Genomic DNA, 24,263 nt, shown 5'->3' on the forward strand with positions numbered 1-24,263 from the left:
TACCTTCGTAAGTAAATGTATTACCTGCGCTAAGGTTAAGGTCGAGTACCAGAAACCTTCAGGATTACTACAAAAATCGGAGATACCGGAATGGAAATGGGAATGGATTACTATGGATTTCATAACCAAGTTGCCCAAGACAACGGGTGGACTTGATACCATATGGGTCATCGTCGATAGATTGACCAAATCCGTGCATTTTCTACCAATCAAGGAGACTGACAAGATGGTAAGGCTTACAAGAACTTACATAAGAGAAATAGTGTGATTGCATGGTGTTCCGATGTCCATTATCTTTGACAAAGATAGTAGATTTACATCAAGGTTCTGGCAGTCACTAGAAAGTTCCCTGGGGACTAGACTAGACATGAGTACAGCCTACCATCCACAAACAGACGGGCAAAGTGAGAGAACTATACAAACTTTGGAAGATATGTTGAGAGCCTGTGTGATTGACTTTGGAAAGGCATGGGATATTCATTTACCCCTTGTCGAATTTTCATACAACAATAGTTATCATACGAGCATAAAGGCTGCTCCATTTGAAGCCCTCTATGGTCGTAAGTGCAGGTCCCCTCTGTGCTGGACGGAAGTTGGCGACACACAGTTAGCTAAAGGACGAGATACTAAAAACACTCTCACCGATCCGGAAATCATACAAGAAACGACAGACAAGATCGTTCAGATTTGTGAACGGTTATAAGCATCTAGAGACCGACAGAAAAGCTACGCTAACCAACGGAGGAAACCTTTGGAATTCCAAGTAGGAGACCGCGTTCTATTGAAAGTCTTGCCGTGGAAAGACTTAATACGCTTTGGAAAGCGTGGAAAGCTAAATCCAAGATACATAGAGCTTTTCGAGATTCTCGCCAGAATCGGCCCTGTAGCTTACAAACTTAATCTACCACGTGAACTTAGTAACATACATCCAACCTTCCACGTATCGAACTTGAAAAAGTGTCTGTTCGATGAGACTTGTTATCCCACTCGATGAGATCGAGATCAACGAGAGCCTCAACTTCGTGGAAGAACCGGTAGAAATCATTGACCGAGAGGTCAAACAAACGAAACAAAGTCGCATACCCATCGTGAAAGTCCATTGGAACGCCAAGCGAGGACCTGAATTCACATGGGAACGCGAAGATCAGACGAAACAAAAGTACCCACATCTTTTTCTCTGATTCACTTGTATCTTTCTTACTTTAAATTTCGGGACAAAATTCCCTCTAACAGAGGATTATGTGACAACCCGATATTTCAACTCTATGTAACGACCTAAAAAGTCAAGTATTGTAACCACGTTTGTTATAATGAAATTAACTTCGAAAATAAAATATCAAAAAATCACTGATTAAATTACCTATTATGTTAAATGTCATTAAACTGTGATCGTACGTAAAAAGAACGCCCAAATCTGACTTCGTATACGTAAGTTATGAATTTTCCAAGTTCGGCTTAGCAACGGACAGCTAAAAACTCGAAACAGAGATCGAGCGACTTTTGACCGGAATGACCTAAATGAGAATCGAAGGTCTCGACAATGGGTTTTCAACGGTAAAAAGTATGGCAAAAACAGATTTCTGATAATGAAGTTATGAATTTCTAATGAAATTTTCTTACCGCGACCTTTTAAAAATAAATAATAAAAATAATTTCAAAAAGTTGCCAACGGAATCTAAACGAAAGCTGTAGAGTATAGTTTCACCTACGCGTGGATATAAAGAACGTCGAAAACGGAGTTCGTATGAAGAAGATATGAATTTTTGAAGTTTATTAAATATTAAAAATATATTTTTTAATTTAATTTCGGTATTATCCGAAGGCTGAGTCACGGGCCGAGTACGCCCAGCGTATACGCGTACGCCGAGCGTACTCGAGTCCTAGGCCTCGGATCATCCACGTCGCCCCTATGCGAGGCTATGCCCCGTCCCATCTAGTGTCCGAAGCAGTCAAGGATGCGGTCACGCATGACGCATGAGTACGCCCAACGTACCGAGGCGGTTCCCACCCCCTATAAAAGGGATGCGAGGGTTCCGAAGAGAAGAGCCAATTCCTCTCATCTTTCTTGCGTTTTTGCCTTGTTTTCCGTGCATGTGCTATCCCGAAGTCCCGGTTACCTTGCTCAAGTCCCAAAGGTCGTTTGTGCTCCCAAGATTCCCGAGAATCCCGAGAAAATCCGCTTTCTCGAGTCAAAATTCTGTCCGGTTTTCATCTCGCCTTCTTCGATCTTTCAAGTGAGTTCATACCCCTACAATCCAAAATTGTAAATGTTTTATAAATACTTTTATATGCTTTTAAGGGAGGGGGGAGGGATACAAGTAAAACACTCGATTATTATCGTGTGTTATATAATAAAGTTTCATTATACGCTTTTTATCAATGGAATCATATGTGATTTATCACTATTATAGGGAAACTTTCGTATGAAAATTATACCACGATAACATCTTATCTTTTAAAATAAGAAATGATTTATGTATTTATGTAAATCAAACACTTTGTTTATACTACAAGTATATGTGCCCAGTTTTGGCACTACAAAGATTATACTTTTCATAACAAGTGAGCATTTTCACTAGGGATTATTATACAAACGAAACGCACTTTTAGGAAACTATAATAGGTATGGTTTTACGAGAACACTACAAACTTTTACATACTGGAAATATTATTTCAAGAAGTTACTTTCATATACAAAAACAAACGAACATTTTAACACGTAAATCTATTTTATACTAAGTTTTGTGTGACATTAAACTTCATGTACGCTCGAGTACACATTTCAAGTCCTGTATTATATACCAGAATCCCTTGGAGGGGGAGCATGGTGTTTGTGTATAGATCTATACGGGATTGACAACCCCACACTCTGACTGTTAGCTACAGTACACCATTTGGGGTGACAAACGTCAGAACATTCCAATGCCTGAAGAACGTTGTGTATAGGCATTTCTAGTCAATAGAATGGTTATAAAACTCACATAGAGTATTAAAAACACTTTGATTTACGGGGTTTTTCAGACGTATTGGAGGTTTTATACGTACATAAATTAACTTCTTTAGGCATGAAAAACCTAATTGTGATACAAGTTTGGAACTTTTAAACTACTACTCACAGATGGGAAAACATCAACTTTCTAACAAACATTGGTTTTGATTTTATGGGATTTTCTAGAAACTAACAAACAAAAAAAACAAACCATTTCATTTTTGTAACACCCAAAGTTTTAAGGGCCAAGAAAGGAAAGGAAAGCCCTAATTTAAGGGTCGACTCGGCGAATCCAAGGAAGGACTCGACGAGTCCGAGCGGGATCCGAGTCGAGGAATAAGTGACCGACTCGGCGAGTCGGTCAAAGGGACTCGACGAGTCTGGTCTGTGCGGGGAAAACCCTAAAATCAGGACTTAGAGCCTATTTAAAAATCCCATTCTCTCCCCTAGGGTTCCTTTACTGCCCCTTTCACCCAGAACGCCGCACCCTAAGCGCCCATTGTGCTCATTCATGCTTTTGGCCATTTTTGAGTGATTTAAAGGAAGAAGTAGAAGTGGGAATCTTTGAACCATCAAGGTGTGGCTTTGGATCCGAAGTTTGGGGATCATTTCAGAGCATTTGAAGGTATTAAGTCATTTCCTTCTCTTGGATCTAACTTTGGTTGTGACTTTTGGGGATTTTAAGCCATGATTAGCCACCCTTATGGGTTAGAAGCCGGATCTGGAGTTGCTACTTCAGATCCAAGTGTGTTATGGCCTGGAGAAGCATAAAGTATCAGCCATTAAGTCAATTTTGAAGCCCCTTGGCCTTAAACCCTAGTTTATGGCATATTTTGCCTAGATCTCCTTCTCTACACGTAAAGTTTGCAACTTTACGTGTAAAATAGGCTTGGGAAGGGTAGATCTACAGTTTGGAGTCCATGCATGACTCTAAAATCCTCTGCATGTAAGGAGAACTGAAGGGACTCGGCGAGTCCTTTGAGTGGACTCGGCGAGTAGCATGAAGTTGTGGAGAAACTCGATGAGTGGGATGAACAACTAGTCGAGTCGTATGAAGGTTGCCTTGGACTCGGCGAGTCAGGTCGCGAAACCCCAAACCTTTCGAGTTGTGACTCGAATCAGTGAGTCGGGTGGAGACTCAGTGAGTTGGATAGGTCTGGACTCAGAAATCGGTAGACTCGGCGAGTTATGGACTGACTCGGTGAGTCGAGTCGCGGATGGAAGGAATCTGATCATTTTGAACTCGGCGAGTCAGTAGGGTGACTCGGCGAGTAGGGTTGACCTGGAAGGTTGACTTTGACCAGGACTTTGACTTTGGACCAGGGTGGACTTGGTTGTCTTTCAGGAGTCAGTTAGACTCAGTGTTGCATTGATATTGGTAGTTCGGGGAGCAAGGGGAGCAGGAGTTCCGTGAGTTGTCATGCAGCATCTAGTGAGATCATCAACAAGTTCAGCCACTGCAGGTGAGTTTCCCTTTGTGTGAATGGGTCTAAGGCCACAATGCCGGCCCATGTAGTTATGAGTAGAAGACCCAGGGGTTAGCCCTAGGCACAATATGCTAGTATTATTTTCAGGACGAGGTCTAGTAATAGCGGGCGGGTGCCCAGGGAATTGTTTATATGATAGTTATACTTGTTGTCTGTGTGATACATGTATGTGCCTGGTAGGGAGGTGAGTGTGGGCGAGGTCCCATATCTCACCAATAGCAGAGTGTGGATGGGGTTCCATATCTCATTAGTAGCAGAATAGGGGCGAGGCCCGAACTAGAACAGGAGTGAGAGTGGGCTAGGCCCGTACCTTACTACCATTAGTAGCGTGGACAGGGTTCCATGACTCATCAGTAGCAGGACATGGGCGAGGCCCAGGATAGGCGAGGCCTTAGGACAGAACCAGTTGCATGTGTTAGTTATGTGTTGTGAAATGTTTATGTGTTATTAATTGTTGACGGGCGAGGCCCTGTGACAGGCGAGGCCTAAGTAAACAGATCTGTATCCGAGCGGGGCTCGAAGCCAGGCGGGGCCTGGAGCGGCGGGCCGTTGTAGCGGGCGAGGCCCGAGGTAGGGGTCGAGGCCCAAGATAGGGGGCGTGGCCCAGTATGTGCAGTATGTGGTTATGCATGGTATGTGGTAGGGTGGGGAACTCACTAAGCTTCGTGCTTACGGTTTTCAGTTTTGGTTTCAGGTACTTTCGGTAGCGGAGGGAAGAGCTCGGGGTGATCGCATGGCACACACCATAGATTAGACAGCCTGGGAATGTTTACTCTGATAATGAACATGTGTTTTGAAAACTTATACTCATATTATGTTTTGGAATGATGACTTTACTTTAAGTAATGATTTATTAAAAGAAATTTTTGGTCTTAAATTTTGGGTCGTTACAATTTTAGTTCATACAAATACTATCTTTTAAATACTTATGAAACTCACCAGCTTAAATGTTGATCTACTCTTTCAAAACTACTTGTATGTCTCAGGGACTCAGTAATTGCAGGTACCAAACAGCTTTTTGAAGAAGGAACGCTACGGCGCCAGCTTAAATTCATATTTTTGGCATCATATTGTAATTGGTTTTGAACATGTACTCTTTTAAACAATGTAACTTTCAATTATATATATATATATATATATATATATATATATATATATATATATATATATATATATATATATATGATGGTTGTATTCTTTCTTTACTATGTATTCATTTGTTACGTTACCACATGAAGTTATCCGCCCCCGAACGTTTCCGCCGTTCTGGTTTGGGGGTGTGACAATATAGGATTAAATATTATTATTGTGTTTCAATCTGCATGTTTTGACTTCTAGAATAATTGGGTTATTCGAACCTCCACAGTCGGTCATACGTTGGAAGTAGGTATGAAGGAAGAATGTCATGAATCTATCTGTAGATTGTCTAGAGTGTTTAGACATAGCAAAAGTTTGTTGTAGAGTTCATGAGTGCTTTGATAAGATTATAGTATTGGATTAAACCCACGCTCACATGAATTACTTCATGGATTTTATCACGAGTGATTGTGAGATGATAATATTGTATATCTAGAAACCGAGACGTGTGAGTTGTTATTTGCTGGTCAGTTGCACATTGATGATAAGTAAACGCACTAGTAACTTGGTGTTATAAAACTTATTGTTGTGTGTGATTCGATCAGTAAATGCAAGTGAACATTTGAGTCAAAGTTTATTCATTCCTTTTACCCAAAGTGGGATAAAAGCGATATATGTGGTCCCCTCGATGATTTAGTGATGACACCTAAGCGCTTGGCCAAGCCGGGACTAACTTGATGTGTTCAATTGTAGTCTGTTGTCAGTCATCATAAATCGGATGTCGGGAAACAATATAGAAAGAATGATCAAAATTCATGTATTGTGTCTATATGATATCTTGAGAATGGAGGAATATATGATCTCGTATCTAAAAGGACACGCGTATCTGATATGATCAGAGTTAACAACGGTTTTTGAAAGCTACGATTGATGATCAGGTTCTAAAGTTATGCAAAATAGTTATTAGACTTATTCAAGTGGGAGACTATTGGATTAGTGTCTAAGTCCATAACTATTTTGGTATGTACTTGACCCGATTATGAGCATGATCCTTTTGGGTTGCCTTCACCATAGCAATATGTAGGATGAATTAAGGAGAGTGATAGCTTCATTTTATTTACTTATTTTTATAGTTTATTTTAGTACATTTCATTCTCATTTTAGTTAACTTTCATGCATATTTTCCCTTTTGTTATTTTTATGACCATTTCGGGGTACTTTCTAGTTTCTTGAGCATTATTGCAGATTTTCTTGGAAACTAGCGGGGCGGCACTCTTGCGAGGCGATTGGGCTTGAAGGGAATTGGAGATTTCATGCTTGATGGCTATGAAGGTGATTCATGGGGTGGACTTGTCAATTGCTTGAAGGCTTGGAAGAATTGAGCTTTAAATTTGAAAGATGCGGGGGAACATTCAAGCGTATGAAAATTATTAATCGGGCGAGTTCACGAGCTTTGGAGGATTTGGAGAGGTCAAATTGGGCTTTAAATGAAGAAAAACTTGAAGAAAATGGGCTAGGAGGTGATTGGAATCGACCTGGGCCAAGTGGGCTAAGTTATGAAGGCCCAAAACTTCAAAGATGCTACACCCAGGGACCACCCGCGCAACCCACCCGCGCACCAGCACGCGGGTCGCGCAAGGCCCTGCAGGGGCAATTTCGGAATTCCTTCTTTTGAGCTATTTGAGGAAGGTTGGTGCCCATCTTTTGCATACTCTTGAACATCCGATTTTTGGAGATTCTCTCTGGAGTTTTGAAGACTTTTGAAGGCCAAGAACCCTTGAAGAACATCATATTTTTACCTCTTGATTCTTGCTTAATGTTTGGTACAATTTTCTCTAACTTTGTTTCTTTGTGTTTAGCCATGCTTGGCTAAACTAATCTTGGTTGACTTTTGTTCAATCCTTTGAACTTTTGTTGAATGTTGAAGAGTCCATGAACATGTTCTTGAATCCGTATGGAAATGTTTTGTGTTTTAACATCTTATCATTACTTGTATGTTTTAGTTCATGAGTTTAAATGTGTTTGTGGTGATTAGTTGGCTAATTTCTTGATTAAGTAAAGGATCCTCAAATTAGCAAGCAACAAATGATTTTTGTGTTGATTTTACTTCACACAATCATAAAAACATTTCCTCCAACATGGTGGTGAAAGCATTTGACCCCTCTTGGATTTGGTGACTTTTTGGTTCTTAATGCTAGTTGACTTTCACTAATTACATGCTATTTGGAATTAGTGACTTTGACTAAGGAAATTGTTATGAGCTTCTCTAGCCATTTCAACAATTAAGAAAAGTCTAGGTAATCTCAAGCTCCTTGGATTACTATAGCCAAATTGAGGATTTAAAACAAGTATTGCACCATTGAATTCTAATGATATGTTCATCAAAAGTCAAAGTGAGAAAACTTTAAGTCAACCATCTTTCCCTTATTGATTTTACATCAAATTCTTATTTTTGTTGCAATTGTCTATTTAAATCATAGTTAATTCTAGTTAGCATCAAGTATTCAAAACACCAAAACCCCCCATTTTATTTTTATTGTTATTTTACAAGTATTTTTACAAAGAGATTTTTCATAGAGTTATCAAATTGAACCAATCTCCGTGGATTCGATCCCTTTACCACTATACACTATTTTAGTGTGTAATATTTAGGGTTATTATTTGTGTTGGCCTCGACAACCACCAAATTTTTGGCGCCGCTGCCGGGGATTGGTTTATTTTTAATCAATTTGTTTCTCTATGCCTAGATCTCATTGTGCAGGTACTCAAATTTAAATTCCTGAAATTAAAAAAAAAAAAAAAAGAAGTATGGTTCGGAGATGAACACTCCTTGCATCGAAGAGCGACTTTCTGAGCTAGCTCAGTTAGTTATGATGATTGAAAGTGACCAAAGTGTGCAGCCCACACCTCTTCTTTGCGATTTTTGTGCCCAAAATGGACATCATTCCGACATGTGTTCATATTTACAAGGAGAATGGGGAGACGTGCAAGAGAAGGGAAGCTACTATTTGTCAAACCAATCGAGTTATGATCAACCTCAACATGATCAATGGTGGGACAACAACCAAGTTTGGGGAAATAACCAATACCAAAACCCATACCAAACTTGGGGAAATAACCAATACCCACCAACTCCACTGTTCCAAGAACCCTATCCTTACCCTCCTCAACAAACTGAAACGCCAAGCATGTCCTTAGAGGACATTGTTAAAAGCATTGCCACTTCTACCCACATTTTTCAGGAAACAACCCAAGCTAGCCTCAAAAGCTTAGAGCAACAAATAACACAAATTGCTCAATCAATTAGTTTAATGGAAGCTCAAGACAAATTACCATCCGAAAAGAGCCCATCGCATAGTTCATGTTCCATTCCTTTGAATGATGAGAAAATTTTTGATGGCCCAAGAGTGTTATATGAAGAAGAGGAAGAAGAAGTAGAAGTGGAAGAGGTTGTCAAAGAAGAAGAAGAAATTGAAAAAGCTGACAATGAAACTATAGAGGAAGTGATAGGGGTTAATGAAAGAGAGGTTGAGCCGCCCACTACCATTAAGAAACTAACTCCATTGGTAGACCAACCACAAGAGATGGAAGCGATAAATTTGTCGGACTCTTCAAAGGATACGTATCACAAGAAAGAAGACGCCCAACCGGTCACCTACTCAAAAACCATGTCAAAGAAGGAAGAGTTGGTCACCTTAATGAACAAGTACAAGAAAGAATATGGTTGGATGATTGCTATTATCAAAGGTTTGAGTCCGGTATGGTTCTCCCGTAAAAAGAAAGTCAAATACAAGAAAAGAGTCTCAATGGAGGTGTGGAAATTAAAAAATGTCGACACAGGGAAAATTTACAAGGTTAATGGACATCGATTGAAGCCATTCAATGAAGTTTTTGATTCAAATGTCCAAGATGTCGTCCATTTGGATGCCCCAAAGTGTTAAAGTGAAGTTTGGAGGCGTCTCGCCAAAGACGTTAAAGAATGGCATTTTTGGAAAGCATTGTGTTTTTGTGTTTTTAATTTGAATAAATGACTTTTGAAGATGCTTTTGGGATTCAAAAGAATTGTTTTTGAAGAAATCAAGAGTTTCTAGGTTTTTGGGGCCTTCCAAAGCGAGAACGGGTGAAAAACGAAGAAAAATGAAGCAAAAATGAAGATCAGGATCAGGGGGTTGCGCGACCCGCGTGCTGTTGCGCGGGTGGGTTGCGCGGCCAGGTGTGATGAAGCGACATTGGTCCAAGACTTAACTGCAAGGTCTGCGCGACCCGCGTGCTACACTGCGCGACCCGCGCACTGTGCTGGGCAATTTGGGCTATTTTTGGCTATTATTTGACCAGGTGTTGACCAAAGGTTTTAATGAGTTGACCTTTTGACTTTTCTTGACCAACATTGACCGAAATTGACCCTTTTTGACCCATAGATTAAAATGTTCAGCTTCTCTTCTTCTTCATTTAATCATCTTGACCTCCCACTCCATTCCTCTCATATAACCTTCCAGCACCCACCTTGCTTGAAAATTCAAGATTGGCGGAGTTCTACCGGTCGTAATTTCACGAAACCACCGCCACAGACATTTCCCGCCGCCCGACCCTCCGATTTAGGTCCTTTCCGCCCTTTCCTTAAGCATTGAGGACAATGCTTGTTCTTAAGCTTGGGGTGGGGCATTTCCCTTTTTTTTCTTACTCTTTTTCATGCATTTTTAGTTAGGTTGCATAACATATTAGTTTAAGTTAATTTGCATTCTTTTTTTTTTATTTTATAAAATTTCAAAAAGATTTTATTTTCTTCTTTTCTACTTTTTATTTTTGCATAACATTTAGCTTAAGACATTAGCATTCATGCATTTTTGTTGTCTGTTTATTCTCACCTCTCTTGGATGCCATGGAACAGGTTCACAGTTATTGTATCATTATTGGTCCAGGATCTTGTTGCTATCTCACCCATCGAATCGGGACCACTATCTGCAGTTTGGGATTTCATACTTGGGATCAGATGCTGGTAGCTTAAAGGGGTAAGTGATCATGGACAGGTAGTTTTCATGAAGAATTATGCATACAATACTAACAACTGTAGGATATACTATAGCAATGGGTGTTCTTAGCCTTGCGGTCACTACCGCGGAGAGGATCACACTTGATCATGTTAGAACTGTTAGGATGAAGCATTGGTGCTTGTCCCCGAGTAGAATCCATATCCGGTCTCTTTACATCACCATATCTTTTTGCGATTTTCTTAGAGCTTAGAGAGTCTTTTAGTCCACACTTGGACATTTTCATTATCTTTGAAAAACCACAAGTTTGAAAAGGAGCTTACATTACATCTTTATGCTCCACACATGGTCATTTCCACACTTAGGCCATTCGGATTATATCATTACCCTTTCGGTTCCACCTACACACCTTTGGGAACCAAATTTTGAGTCAAAGGGTTTTAACATCTTAAAAAAAAAAACAAAAAACAAAAAACAAAAAACAAAAAAAAAAAAAAAACAAAAAAAACAAAAAAAACAAAAAAAAAACAAAATGAAGCATGCAAATTTTCAGTTGCAACTATCTTAGATAGGTGGCCGGTTCGATTATTGAACAAATTTCCCAACATCTTGGTCACCCGACATTTGATATTCATTTGTATAGATCTGTTTTATTGTATATAGATCGAGTTGTTATTTTTTTTTTCTTTCTCACAAATTGGTGATGTTAGAGAGACTGTCGAGTCGGATACTACGGGAGGTTTGGGCCAACACTAAGTGAACTGATTCCTACAACGGTGCCCGAGCGATTAAACCTAGTTACACATGAGAGAAACCAGCAAATGTGAGATCAGAGTGTACACTTAAAGAAGCGCTCCACCCGAGCCCATCCAGTTGCTTTCTCCCTACTACAGATGTTCTTCATTGTATACATGTTCCATTGAGGCTGCGACTGCTCATCCCTCCTTACTCACCTAAAGGAGTTGTCCTGGCTGTGGTTTATGGTTCCATTGTCATCGGATGAAAAAGTTGTGAGATAGCAGCGAAATCAATTCTGACCATGTTGACTAACGTCGAACAGGTTCCATGGTTCTATCCATTCTTTTTATTTCTAGGGTAGTTCATCCCAAGTTCATTTAGTCTTGTCTTACTTGAGGACAAGTAAGGTTTAAGCTTGGGGTGATTTGATAGCTTCATTTTATTTACTTATTTTTATAGTTTATTTTAGTACATTTCATTCTCATTTTAGTTAACTTTCATGCATATTTTCCCTTTTGTTATTTTTATGACCATTTCGGGGTACTTTCTAGTTTCTTGAGCATTATTGCAGATTTTCTTGGAAACTAGCGGGGCAGCACTCTTGCGAGGCGATTGGGCTTGAAGGGAATTGGAGATTTCATGCTTGATGGCTATGAAGGTGATTCATGGGGTGGACTTGTCAATTGCTTGAAGGCTTGGAAGAATTGAGCTTTAAATTTGAAAGATGCGGGGGAACATTCAAGCGTATGAAAATTATTAATCGGGCGAGTTCACGAGCTTTGGAGGATTTGGAGAGGTCAAATTGGGCTTTAAATGAAGAAAAACTTGAAGAAAATGGGCTAGGAGGTGATTGGAATCGACCTGGGCCAAGTGGGCTAAGCTATGAAGGCCCAAAACTTCAAAGATGCTACACCCAGGGACCACCCGCGCAACCCACCCGCGCACCAGCACGCGGGTCGCGCAAGGCCCTGCAGGGGCAATTTCGGAATTCCTTCTTTTGAGCTATTTGAGGAAGGTTGGTGCCCATCTTTTGCATACTCTTGAACATCCGATTTTTGGAGATTCTCTCTGGAGTTTTGAAGACTTTTGAAGGCCAAGAACCCTTGAAGAACATCATATTTTTACCTCTTGATTCTTGCTTAATGTTTGGTACAATTTTCTCTAACTTTGTTTCTTTGTGTTTAGCCATGCTTGGCTAAACTAATCTTGGTTGACTTTTGTTCAATCCTTTGAACTTTTGTTGAATGTTGAAGATTCCATGAACATGTTCTTGAATCTTTATGGAAATGTTTTGTGTTTTAACATCTTATCATTACTTGTATGTTTTAGTTCATGAGTTTAAATGTGTTTGTGGTGATTAGTTGGCTAATTTCTTGATTAAGTAAAGGATCCTCAAATTAGCAAGCAACAAATGATTTTTGTGTTGATTTTACTTCACACAATCATAAAAACATTTCCTCCAACATGGTGGTGAAAGCATTTGACCCCTCTTGGATTTGGTGACTTTTTGGTTCTTAATGCTAGTTGACTTTCACTAATTACATGCTATTTGGAATTAGTGACTTTGACTAAGGAAATTGTTATGAGCTTCTCTAGCCATTTCAACAATTAAGAAAAGTCTAGGTAATCTCAAGCTCCTTGGATTACTATAGCCAAATTGAGGATTTAAAACAAGTATTGCACCATTGAATTCTAATGATATGTTCATCAAAAGTCAAAGTGAGAAAACTTTAAGTCAACCATCTTTCCCTTATTGATTTTACATCAAATTCTTATTTTTGTTGCAATTGTCTATTTAAATCATAGTTAATTCTAGTTAGCATCAAGTATTCAAAACACCAAAACCCCCCATTTTATTTTTATTGTTATTTTACAAGTATTTTTACAAAGAGATTTTTCATAGAGTTATCAAATTGAACCAATCTCCGTGGATTCGATCCCTTTACCACTATACACTATTTTAGTGTGTAATATTTAGGGTTATTATTTGTGTTGGCCTCAACAACCACCAGAGAGAAAGGTTTAATTATAATTTATTAATATATTATGAGAATAATATATTAAAAGAGAAATCATATTGTTTAATTAATATTAGTCAAGAATTAATTTTGTGGCTAACAGAGATTAATTAAACTTAAGGAACTTATTGTGTAATTATAAGATAATTACATAGATGGGCTAATGGACTCCATAGAAGTTGGAGTGGACGAATTCTATGGGGAAACCCATTAGAAATCGTCCAAGGCTTCTAAAGAGGGAGTCCATTGGCTGCTTAGGGCTTAAGCAGTCAGATTAGGGTTTCCTAGTTGTAAACCCTAATAGCCAGCATATATAAGGAACCCTTATGGCATCAAAAACGGGGTGAACACTTGGATTAGGGTTTCCAGCCGTTTTTGGTGCCTCCCCTCTCTTCCCTCTTCATTCTTGTTGCTTAGTGGTGTTTGCGATTCCATTAGAGGTCCAACACTTGAGGCACTAAGCTTTCTGAAGCCAAGGAATAGATTGTTATTGCTATATAACAATCAAATGTTAGATCTAAACCCTATTTTATGTTAATATGATTAATTGTATGATAGATCTAGGGTTTATAGCTTTGGATATTCAATTGCATGTTCATTAGACAAACTAGATCCAAAAGCTATTAGGGTTTGCATGTACACCATAGGAATGATGTATTGCTTGAAATCCATCAACTCCCCACGTACTAACCCCAAGGACCAAAATTGCAATAGAAAAGGGCTAAAACGGAGCATACCCAAATCCAAGCGTTACAAAAAGCTAAACGCTTTTAAAATATTCATGTCAAACACGCACTGACATAAACAATTATAAAAAGCAAATCAAAAATAATATTATTAGTGTAAGGATATTAATGAACAAAATACTTTTATTATTACAAACATATTAATGAACTTTTTATTTGAAATTCTTTAATGAAAAACTTCAAAGGTGTCTTATTGTGAATGCTTTAAACATAATAAACTATGTTTTTTGTAAGATATCAATGAGAATTTCCAATTGAACTTTTAAGTGAAAACTCTTCATCATTACGAGGTTGTTAATGAACTTGTTTCATTTGAAATTCTTTAGTGAAAAAACTTCATTAAATGTTCTTTTATTGATAATGCTTTAAACATGCTATGTAATGTTTGACTTGGTTACCCTTGCGGGTTTGTTAGGTTAAAAAGGGTGGTGACATTTCATGTCTCTAACATTTGTTGTCATATATACATCACGTAGGATGTTGCCATTTCATGTCTCTGTTAGAGAGTGGTGTTATCTAATGCCATCCTGTGACAACGGTCAAATTCTGGTCAATTCAAACTCAAATAAAGTCAATAAGTCAAACCGGTCAACTCAACTAACCCTTGTGTACTAGGGCTTACGTTATGTATTTACTAAACAACTCGCTATTCTGATGAGAGATCATAAATCGAAAAATACGTAAATCTAGACTTCCTTAACCTAAAATCGTGGTAAGTAACAAACCAAACCGATAAAACAATGTTGCATACTCATCAGGAGTGTGTAAGATCCTTAAACAAGGTTTAACAGGGTTTACGGACCTTGCATTGTGAAGCCGGACACTCACATTTGTCACACGAAACCTCTCTCAATCGTTTTCACTCTATCTCACTTTAATCGAGAATCTCTCCCAAATCTCTCCAAGCATGTCAAATCTCTCCCAAATCTCTACAAGAATGAGAAATCTCTCCAAGAATGTCAAATCTCTCCTAAATCTCTCTAAGTATGTGAAATCTCTCTCAAATATCTCTTTGTATGAGAAATCTCTCCAAGAATGTCAAATCTCTCCAAGTATGTGAAATCTCTCCCAAACCTCTCTCAAAAGTTCCCATAACTTTTTGGAATCATTTGGGTCATTCCGACCCTTAACCGGGTCAAAAACGGCTCAAAATAGAGTGAAAACGAGTAAAATAGGCTTTAGGACCCGAAACCCCTCTTAGGGACCGAAAGCCTAAGCAACCGAGACTCGCCAGCTGAGGAAAGAAGCCTCTCAGGCCGAAACTCGCGAGATCGAGCCTCGGCTCTCGGTCCCTCCTCCTTCGCCTCTCGGTCTCTGCTCCTCCCTCTCAGCTTTGCCTCTCGGTCTCTGTTCCTCCCTCTCAGCCTCGCCCTCTCGGTCTCTGCTCTCTCCTCTCGAATTCCTTGCCCCCTCTCGGTTCTGGCATTAGAAGACCGAACCTCGGCAAGAATTCGGATTTTTGTCACTTTTCGCCCATTTTTTATATTTTTAACATTTTAAGCTCGTTTTTAACTATTTTAATGCGGTATTTTCACCCAAAATCATATTTTGACTTAATGAACCCTAAATATTCACAATTTAATCATATTATAATGAAAATTTTTATTTAAATAATAAAAGCTAGTGGGTAAAGTACAAAGAGGTGGAGTGTTGACTTTGTTTTACCTTATGACACAAGCAACCACTCCCACACCCACTCTATGACCAGCCACACCTCCCCACCTTACCTAGGTCACATCAATGTCCTTTCCACTCAATTATCATCTTTTCCCATGTTTTTGAGAGCTGGACATTCATCCTCTCTCCTCACTTCTCCCATTTTCTCTCATTTCACCAAGAAGATCAAACTCTTTCCTCTCTCACTTCCTCTCTCTAGAAATTCAGGATTCAAGGGCTGATCTTGGGTTTTCCTACACATTTGGTAAGCATAATTCATTCTCCTTATGAATATCTCACTTCTTTCTACTCAAATCATGGATATCTTATGCAAACTCCATCATATTTGTGTTAGAGCTTCGAATCTTCAAGTGATTCGTCAAGTGTTCTTGGGTTGAACACTTCTCTTCTTCAACACTTATCTACTGAAATCACTTAAGGTGAGTTCATACCCCTACATTTTAATGTTTTCTCAAGTTTTTAAGGGGGGAATACAAGTTAAAACACCAAGAACATAACTAAAATTTTCTAACAGCCTTCATCAGAAAAGTTCAACTCCATTCACGGACTATTTTGGACAACTTAAACATTTTATTTTTCAAAACTTTTTTAGGTGCAAGTAGTTCCACTTCTTAGCTTTAAAATGACTACTTACACATCTCCACACGATTTTTCTACAATTTATGGTAATTTTTACAAAACAGCCTATCTTTTCAAACACAAATCCGGCCAAGTCTGTGAATATGAGTATATTAATACAAGTTAAAGGCTTTCAAAAATCATGATAAAAATTATGAGTAAACTAGACTCATTTTAGGAACTCTCAGAATTTACGGATCTAGTTTTCGACTTCGTATGATTTTTCTATAATTTTTCTAAAACAGTGCAGAAAAGTTAAGAATTAGTTAACAGCTTCTAACTATCAAAACACGTTGTAACATGTTGAGCAAAGTGTTAAATCTTTGATAACTTCATATATTACATGTATTTCTTGTTATGATATATTTATATAATAGGAAATTACTTACTGAATTTATAAGAATCCTACATCATAATCATTAGTACAAAACGAAGCAAGTTAATCATAACTATATTGTACAATACATTTGACTTACATGGAAAGGGTTCTTGTGTACCGCAAATAAACATACTAAACTATAATGAGTATAGTTAGGTTGCATATACATTTCAAACATTTTAATAAACTATAATAGGTATATTTTATGATCATTTACATAACACACTCGTACAAAAAGAAAGGGTACAAATACAAAGTGTCGGGTTTATATACAAAAAGAAAGGGTACAAATACAAAGTGTCGGGTTTATATACAAAAAGGGGTACAAATACAAAGTGTCGGGTTTATATACAAAAAGGGATACAAATACAAAGTGTCATTTTTTATCCAAAAAGGGGTACAAATACAAAGTGTCGGGTTAATACACAAAAAGGGGTACAAATACAAAGTATCGGGTTTTATACAAAAAGGGGTACAAATACAAAGTGTCGGGTCTTTATACAAAAAGGGGGTACCGATACAAAGTACCAGGTTCACTTAAAATAGTTATTATGATATTAAAACTATATTTCATCTAGAATTGTTAGACTTCAACTATAATCACTGAGCGTATAAGTTTGAGTCATATAAGAATTTAGTCTCGATTGGCTTAGAATTGGTGGGGCCCGCCTCATCTCCTGTTCCTCGTTGGGTTGTGGACCTAGGGCAGACCCACTATATTCAACGTTTTATCTAATTTAAACCTTATATAACTTATATACGTTGGACGATTATAGGAGAATGCTACGGGTCATTAATACATCATATAGGAATATTCTGTTCACACCTAAGAAAATATTGAATTTTCTGGAAATCAAACTATATCGATTTTACAAGGAAAACGGTTTCTACTTCAAACAAAACTCTTATGAACTCACCAACTTAATTGTTGACACTTTTTCAAAACTACTTGTATTCTCAGGAAATCAGTGAAACAGGAAAAACTTCAGCGCCTTGAGGATGGAACGTTAAACCGTCAACAATTTACTGTTATCATCATAATGTAATTGATTTTGAAACATGTAAACATATACTTTGGTGTAACTTTTCAGTTATATTTATAATGGTTGTATTTACTTTGAGCACTATTATACACGTTGTTGTGATATTGTACATGAAGTCCTCCACCCCCAGACGTTTCCGCCATCCTTGGTTTGGGGGTATGACACATCCAATCATAAGAGAAGAGAGGGAGGCAGGTAACAAATTGAAGAAAGGAGAATTATGCATGATCATGTGGATGCCAATCAATCCACACCTATTAATGATGTGGCTATTGCGGGGCGATGTATCCAGTGGGATTCAAAGCCACGATGGATGCTGAAAGACTACGGGGAGTGGTGCCAACACCATTGAGCTCCGCCTCAGCATTCTCCGCCTCCACCTCACTTTGTTGAGGGAATTTGCCAAATAGCCATAATGGGAAACAACAAGCAAGAGGGGAGAAATAAGAAGAAAGCATGTGAGGGAGTACGGGTGAGAGAGGTGAAAGAGTATGGTGTGCAACAAGGCCACCTCATAGCCTTGGGTGTTTGTGAAGATTTCAAAACAAGCAATCATTTTACTTTCTGCTAAATCAATATGTTATTTTTTTGTATTATTTTGATGCATTATTGTTATTGGATTTCCAATCCACCTACAAAAAGATATACAATATTGGTTACTTCGGCATACGAACTCGACTTTTTGAAAGTTGATGTGTTAATTACTTTATTTGATTTTTTTGGAACGCAAATCTATTCTACTCCTAATTCTCTACCTATATCCCTCACGAGACTTGAACCCTCGATTTCAAGGAGAGAGATCAAGACGTGATACCGCTGGACTAGAAGCCTTTTGTTATTACTTTATTTGATAATTTTTAACTTTTAGTGTGAATCCAAACCGAATCAAAATCACGTGATTGTCTTAGGGGTATTTTAGTCCTTTTATGTTTGATTTAGTAAAAACCATAAACGACACTAACTTGGTTAGTGGATAGAAGTTCAAAAAAAAATTATGGTAGTTTTAGCTATTTATTTGTTTCCTTCTATTGCTGAATAATGGAGTAGAAATTCCCAAGTGGTCAGTTTTTCTCCTTCCTAATTTCTCTCGTATATATTGTTTTGCTTTATCCTCTGTTCTCTTGTATACAGTAACAACTAAGCACTACAAAGATCATATTGTTTTGCTTTATCCTATTTTTTAATATAATTTTGACCTGTTCAAAAGAAAATTAATGGTTAATGCTTCCACAAAGCACAACGGAATATAAATTGTATTGCAAACCTAAATAACAAATTACCTTGCTGAATTTGTAAACAGATTGAACAACCCAGTCATCAAATTAACAACTTGGAAATAATGACATCCAACAAAAAGTTCACACCCTTTCAAGTTATCAAATAAAAGGTGTGATCAATGTACATACATTCATTCTCCAAAATACTAGAAAACACAAATTTCTTACTATTGAAATTTTAGGAAGATAGAGAAGAGAGGTATGATTAACAAATTAACCAACAATCTGGTCAAGTGATTCTAACAGTTTTACTGAAGCATATGTAAACCCTAAATCAAATACAGATTCTAGTCGCTGAATTAAAGGTACCAAAGACAAATGTCATGTATTGCATAAGCATATAATCATACAGAAAAGACGAATTAGAATATTGGATAAGTGATATTGTATTAATAGCTTCAATTACAAGTAATACCACTTCGGATTACAGATAAGCCAACAAATCAACAAGAACCCTACAAAGTAGAAACCGTAAAATTCTCTTAACCACCAAATCCGTAGAGAGTACGGCCTTGGCGCTTCAAAGCGTAGACAACATCCATGGCGGTGACAGTTTTCCGGCGAGCGTGTTCGGTGTATGTGACGGCGTCACGGATGACGTTCTCAAGAAAGATCTTCAAAACTCCACGGGTCTCCTCGTAGATTAGGCCGCTGATACGCTTGACACCTCCTCGTCTGGCCAGACGGCGAATCGCCGGCTTGGTGATACCTTGGATGTTGTCCCGGAGAACCTTACGATGTCGTTTGGCTCCTCCCTTTCCCAATCCCTTGCCTCCTTTTCCTCTTCCTGACATGTTTTCTCTCTACTTTTCTTTCGTTGGAAATGAATCTGATTTTTGTTTGTGTTTGTGTTTGAAATGGGTTCGAAGGATTTATAGAATATTGGGGTTTGAGTTTGAAAGCAAGTATGTATCCGTCCGTTGGATTAGATTAAATAGGAAGCATAGATAGCCGCAGGATTATAATCTGTGTGATGAGAAATAAGACGCTTTGATTGGTTCATTTTAACAGTGTTGGATCCAGGTTAGGATAGTCCGGGTCAAGTATTGCGAATAGCGTTAAATTAACTGGTATATGTAATTATAGAGAAAAATGAAATCTAGTCATTTTTTAATTACTATTTTCTTAAATAGTTAAAAAAAAATGTGTACAAATACATAAAACTAACATACAAAATTATTATTTTTTAAAATAACATCTTTGGACTTAATTACTAAAAAAAATATTATGGATTAAAAGATAACGTTAAAATGTTAGGAATTTACTCTAAAATACAAACGAATAGTGATATTCGCATTTAGGTTATTTAAAAGCGATAGGCCCAAGTATTAGCCAACGGGCTAGCTTTCCCATGGATTTTCCACCTCAATCAAGTGAATGTATAGTTATTTTTATGAACATGATTTTAATATAAATATTTATTAAAAGTATTAAATATATATTGAGAGTTTATATGTGAATTACATCTTTATTATCTGAAATATGTGTTAAATGTATATTTGATGATATATATTGTGCGGAGCATATATGGTTATATGTGTTTTAAGGTGTATATATGATACTAATAAATGATAATCTTAATAGAAGTATTATTATTACTGAATGATTAATGTATATTAAATATTCAATACTTTGTGTTAAATATATATAACCTAAATTAAGATAGTGTTGTCTAAACAGAGTTGGTATTTGAAGTTGATTATAATGATTGTGATTTGGTCTAATTTCTAAATGGAGTCGTATAAATGATGCTTAGATCCATTTAAGTTGGATAATAATATATTCATATATTGTATTGTTATAGTATGACATAAATAGGAAAACGGTTTTGGATGTTGATTACAAGCATTATAGTCCTGCTTGGTGATGGAGTGTAACACTCCAAAAATCATAAAAATTTAAACTTTCCAAATTCAACCATCAACCATCATTGTTTACAAAAGAACCATTGGTTCAAAAGTAATATCATATCAGCGTGTCCCAAAAGTCAATATCATAAAAATAGGAGGATATATACAATCATGCATTTACTGAATGATACAACCACTGACTCGTCCACCAAACACTTCCTCAGCTGAGAAACATGGAAAGTGTTGTGGATCTAGCTAAGCTCTGCCGGAAGATCCAACCGATACGCAACCCGACCCACCCGGGCCAAAACCCTAAAAGGACCAATTAACCTGGGGCCCAACTTGCCCCTCTTCCGAAACCTGATAACACCCTTCCAGGGTAACACCTTCAGGAGGACCATATTGCCCACCTGAAACTCCAACTCCGAACGTCTCATGTCAGTGTAACTCTTTTGTCGACTCTGCGCAGTCTACAGCCTGCTACAAACCTGCTGGATCAACTTTGTGGTATTGAGCACCACATTATCATTACTCCAAAACATGCTATTTGCATATTCATAAAAGCAATATTTTACATTGATATAAAGGATTTACAAACTATTGGATACAAACCTTCTATTACAAAGTGTTATATATATTACATAACTACCAAAGATATTGTAATTTATACAAACATAAAAAGTAGTACAAAAGTACTATTACAAACTATTCTACATCTTTCAATAGTATGTAAACATATTATTTATTTATCACCTGCAATTGTTAAACATTGATAGGGTAAGCGGTGACGCTTAGTGAGTTCAAAAATAGTTACAATATAATGTTATGCCATATATATGTACTTCAATGTGGCAAAAGCAAAGAGGAACAACAAGAAGTATGTGAGATCATGTGACAAGCGTTCATATCAATTAAAGGCATTATTCAAAGATATTTTTTCAATTCTTGATATACATCAATAAAGCTTTGGCCCAATTGGCATAGAAGACATGCAATTTATGATTAACATCTTGTTATATTTCAGGCTTATAGTCCTGTCTACAAGGAAATGGAAATTTGGGTACCTCTAGAAGATGATAACTGAGATAAGTGTTGATTCCCACCTTCCACTTGCTCCAATCTCGTTCTCCTCCAAGCCTTCTACCTCCAAAGATCCTCTTTTCAAGCTTCAACACACAAGGGCACACACACACACACACGGATTAGGGTCTCACAAGGGCTCTCTAGAACTATAAAGAGGACCAAAGGGGGATGAGGTTCCTTTAAATAGGGTGTAAAACCCCGAGAATTAGGGTTTCATTTGCCAGCACCTACTCGACGAGTCCCAATATGGACTCGTCGAGTAGGTCACTTATCACGCGATCCCACCTTGTTGCTACTCGACGAGTAGGGAGACCAACTCTTTGAGTAGGCCTTAACCCAAGAAATCTTATTTAAACCATACCTGAGAATTGGGGCGTTACAACCCGAGTCTATAAAAGAGTAGTACTTTCCGTATTGGCACTAGCAGGTACATCACCTTTCATAGGACTCATTAATTGTAACACTCTAAATTCTCAAACAATTTTTAAATTTTTTTTTAACATCACATAAAACCCAAAATCACATTTATCAAAAACCACAGAAGGTATGAGTTGTCAAAACACAAGGAAACAGATGCTTGATAATATCCCAGAATCCTCAAACATAATCTCTAACTGGTGTATACAATCAATTCGGCGCCTTCCCGCGATCCTGAGAGGTACCTGAAACACATATCACACAATACTGTAAGCACGAAGCTTAGTAAGTTCCCCAAAATACTACATACACAAATAATAAGCCTCTCATGGCTATAGCTCGGCATGGACCCTCCAATCATGCATCTCAGTGAGGACCCTCCGGTCTCACGACTTAGTATGGACCCTCCGGTCATGTGTCTCAGTGAAGACCCTTCGGTCTCACAGCTTGGGTTGGACCCTCCGGTCCTGTATCTCAGTGAAGACCCTCCGGTCTCACAACTCGGTTTGGACCCTCCGGTCCTAACTCAGTAAGGCACAAAATAACATATATCATAAATCACAAAGATAAAATTTATAATATCACATAACTCAGTATACGTACATAAGATCCTCCGGTAGATAACTCAAATAAGACCCTTCGGTCACATAGTATTACCAGTTAAGTAAGTATAGTGAGAAATCTCACCTCGCCTAGTAAAACAATATATCCCACCCTCGAATTGCTGGTTTAGACCCCGCCCCTCCATGGTCTCCAAAATCCACAACTTGACCAAAACCCTAAAGTCAACAGTCATACCTGACCCCGACTCGTCGAGTGCTACTCATGAATTCGTTGAGTTCCTCAATTCTCAATAAATCACAAAAATTTGATTCAACTCGCCGAGTTGCTAACCAACTAGTTGAGTCTAGAAGATCTGGGAAAACCCTAACAACTTGTCGAGTTGTCCCATCAACTCGATGAGTTCACTTTGAATCCAAAAACAGGAAAATCCGACTCAACTCTTCGAGTTGTGTCATAAACTCGCCGAGTGGTAACGCATCCACAATATCGGGGAACACCCTAGCCAACTTGTCGAGTTGGCTCATCAACTCGTCGAGTCCCTTCAATCCACTATCTCATTTAGATGTTTTTAAGTTGAACTAATGACACATACTCTAGACCTAGCCTTTTAAGGCTGAAGTATCACATAAAGTTGCAAGCTTTACGTCCATGCATGGTATCTAGGGCTCAAAATGCCAAAACATGCTCTATAGAGGGTTTAATGCATGAAAGATGGCCAATAGCTTGATAAAGCTCAAATCTTTAGGCCTAAGGGACCTCACACTATCCAGATCTGAAGTCATAATTCCATGGAAAGCTCAAACAACTTAAGGACCCAAAGAAAAGATGGAAATGGACATAAACTCCTAGTGAAGAGATCTAACCAAACAATGATCAAGGTGATAGCTTTTTACCTCCAAATAACAGCTAGCACTGAAAGAACACCGAATCCAAGGGCTTTTTCTCGTTCCAAGACTTTTTCTCTTCAATATTCTTCCAAAAATACACTAGAACATACAATCTTATCCTCTCTCTCTCTCTCTCTCTCACACACACACACACACAGATGAATACAACTTGATTAGGGTTTCTCTCAGTGGGTCAAAATGATAAGGGAGGTGTAAATGAAGGCTTAAGGTCCTTTAAATAGGATATAAACCCTGAAAATTAGGGTTTTCACATGCAAGTCCTACTCACCGAGTTGGGGTCCTCCAACTCGTCGAGTAGACTCAAAAAGTAACGCGGCCATCTCAACCTTACATGATGAGTTGGGACCAACCAACTCTTCGAGTAAGTCCTATATTGTGAATAAAATTCTCAAGTTCTGTATCCA

At 38.0% G+C, this 24,263-nt stretch overlaps 1 protein-coding gene across 1 annotated transcript; it reads right to left on the bottom strand.

Moving 5' to 3' along the window:
- Positions 1 to 19,407: 19,407 nt before the first annotated feature.
- Positions 19,408 to 19,899, bottom strand: LOC145045651 (histone H4). Its single transcript, XM_078993974.1, has one exon. It carries the CDS (start codon positions 19,829 to 19,831, stop codon positions 19,520 to 19,522), a length of 312 nt encoding a protein of 103 aa, XP_078850100.1. The 5' UTR covers positions 19,832 to 19,899; the 3' UTR covers positions 19,408 to 19,519.
- Between the last annotated feature and the right edge of the window lie 4,364 nt (positions 19,900 to 24,263).

This window comes from Lactuca saligna, chromosome 5 (genome assembly GCF_052625555.1).
Source record: "Lactuca saligna cultivar CGN05327 chromosome 5, ASM5262555v1, whole genome shotgun sequence".
NCBI lineage: Eukaryota > Viridiplantae > Streptophyta > Magnoliopsida > Asterales > Asteraceae > Lactuca > Lactuca saligna.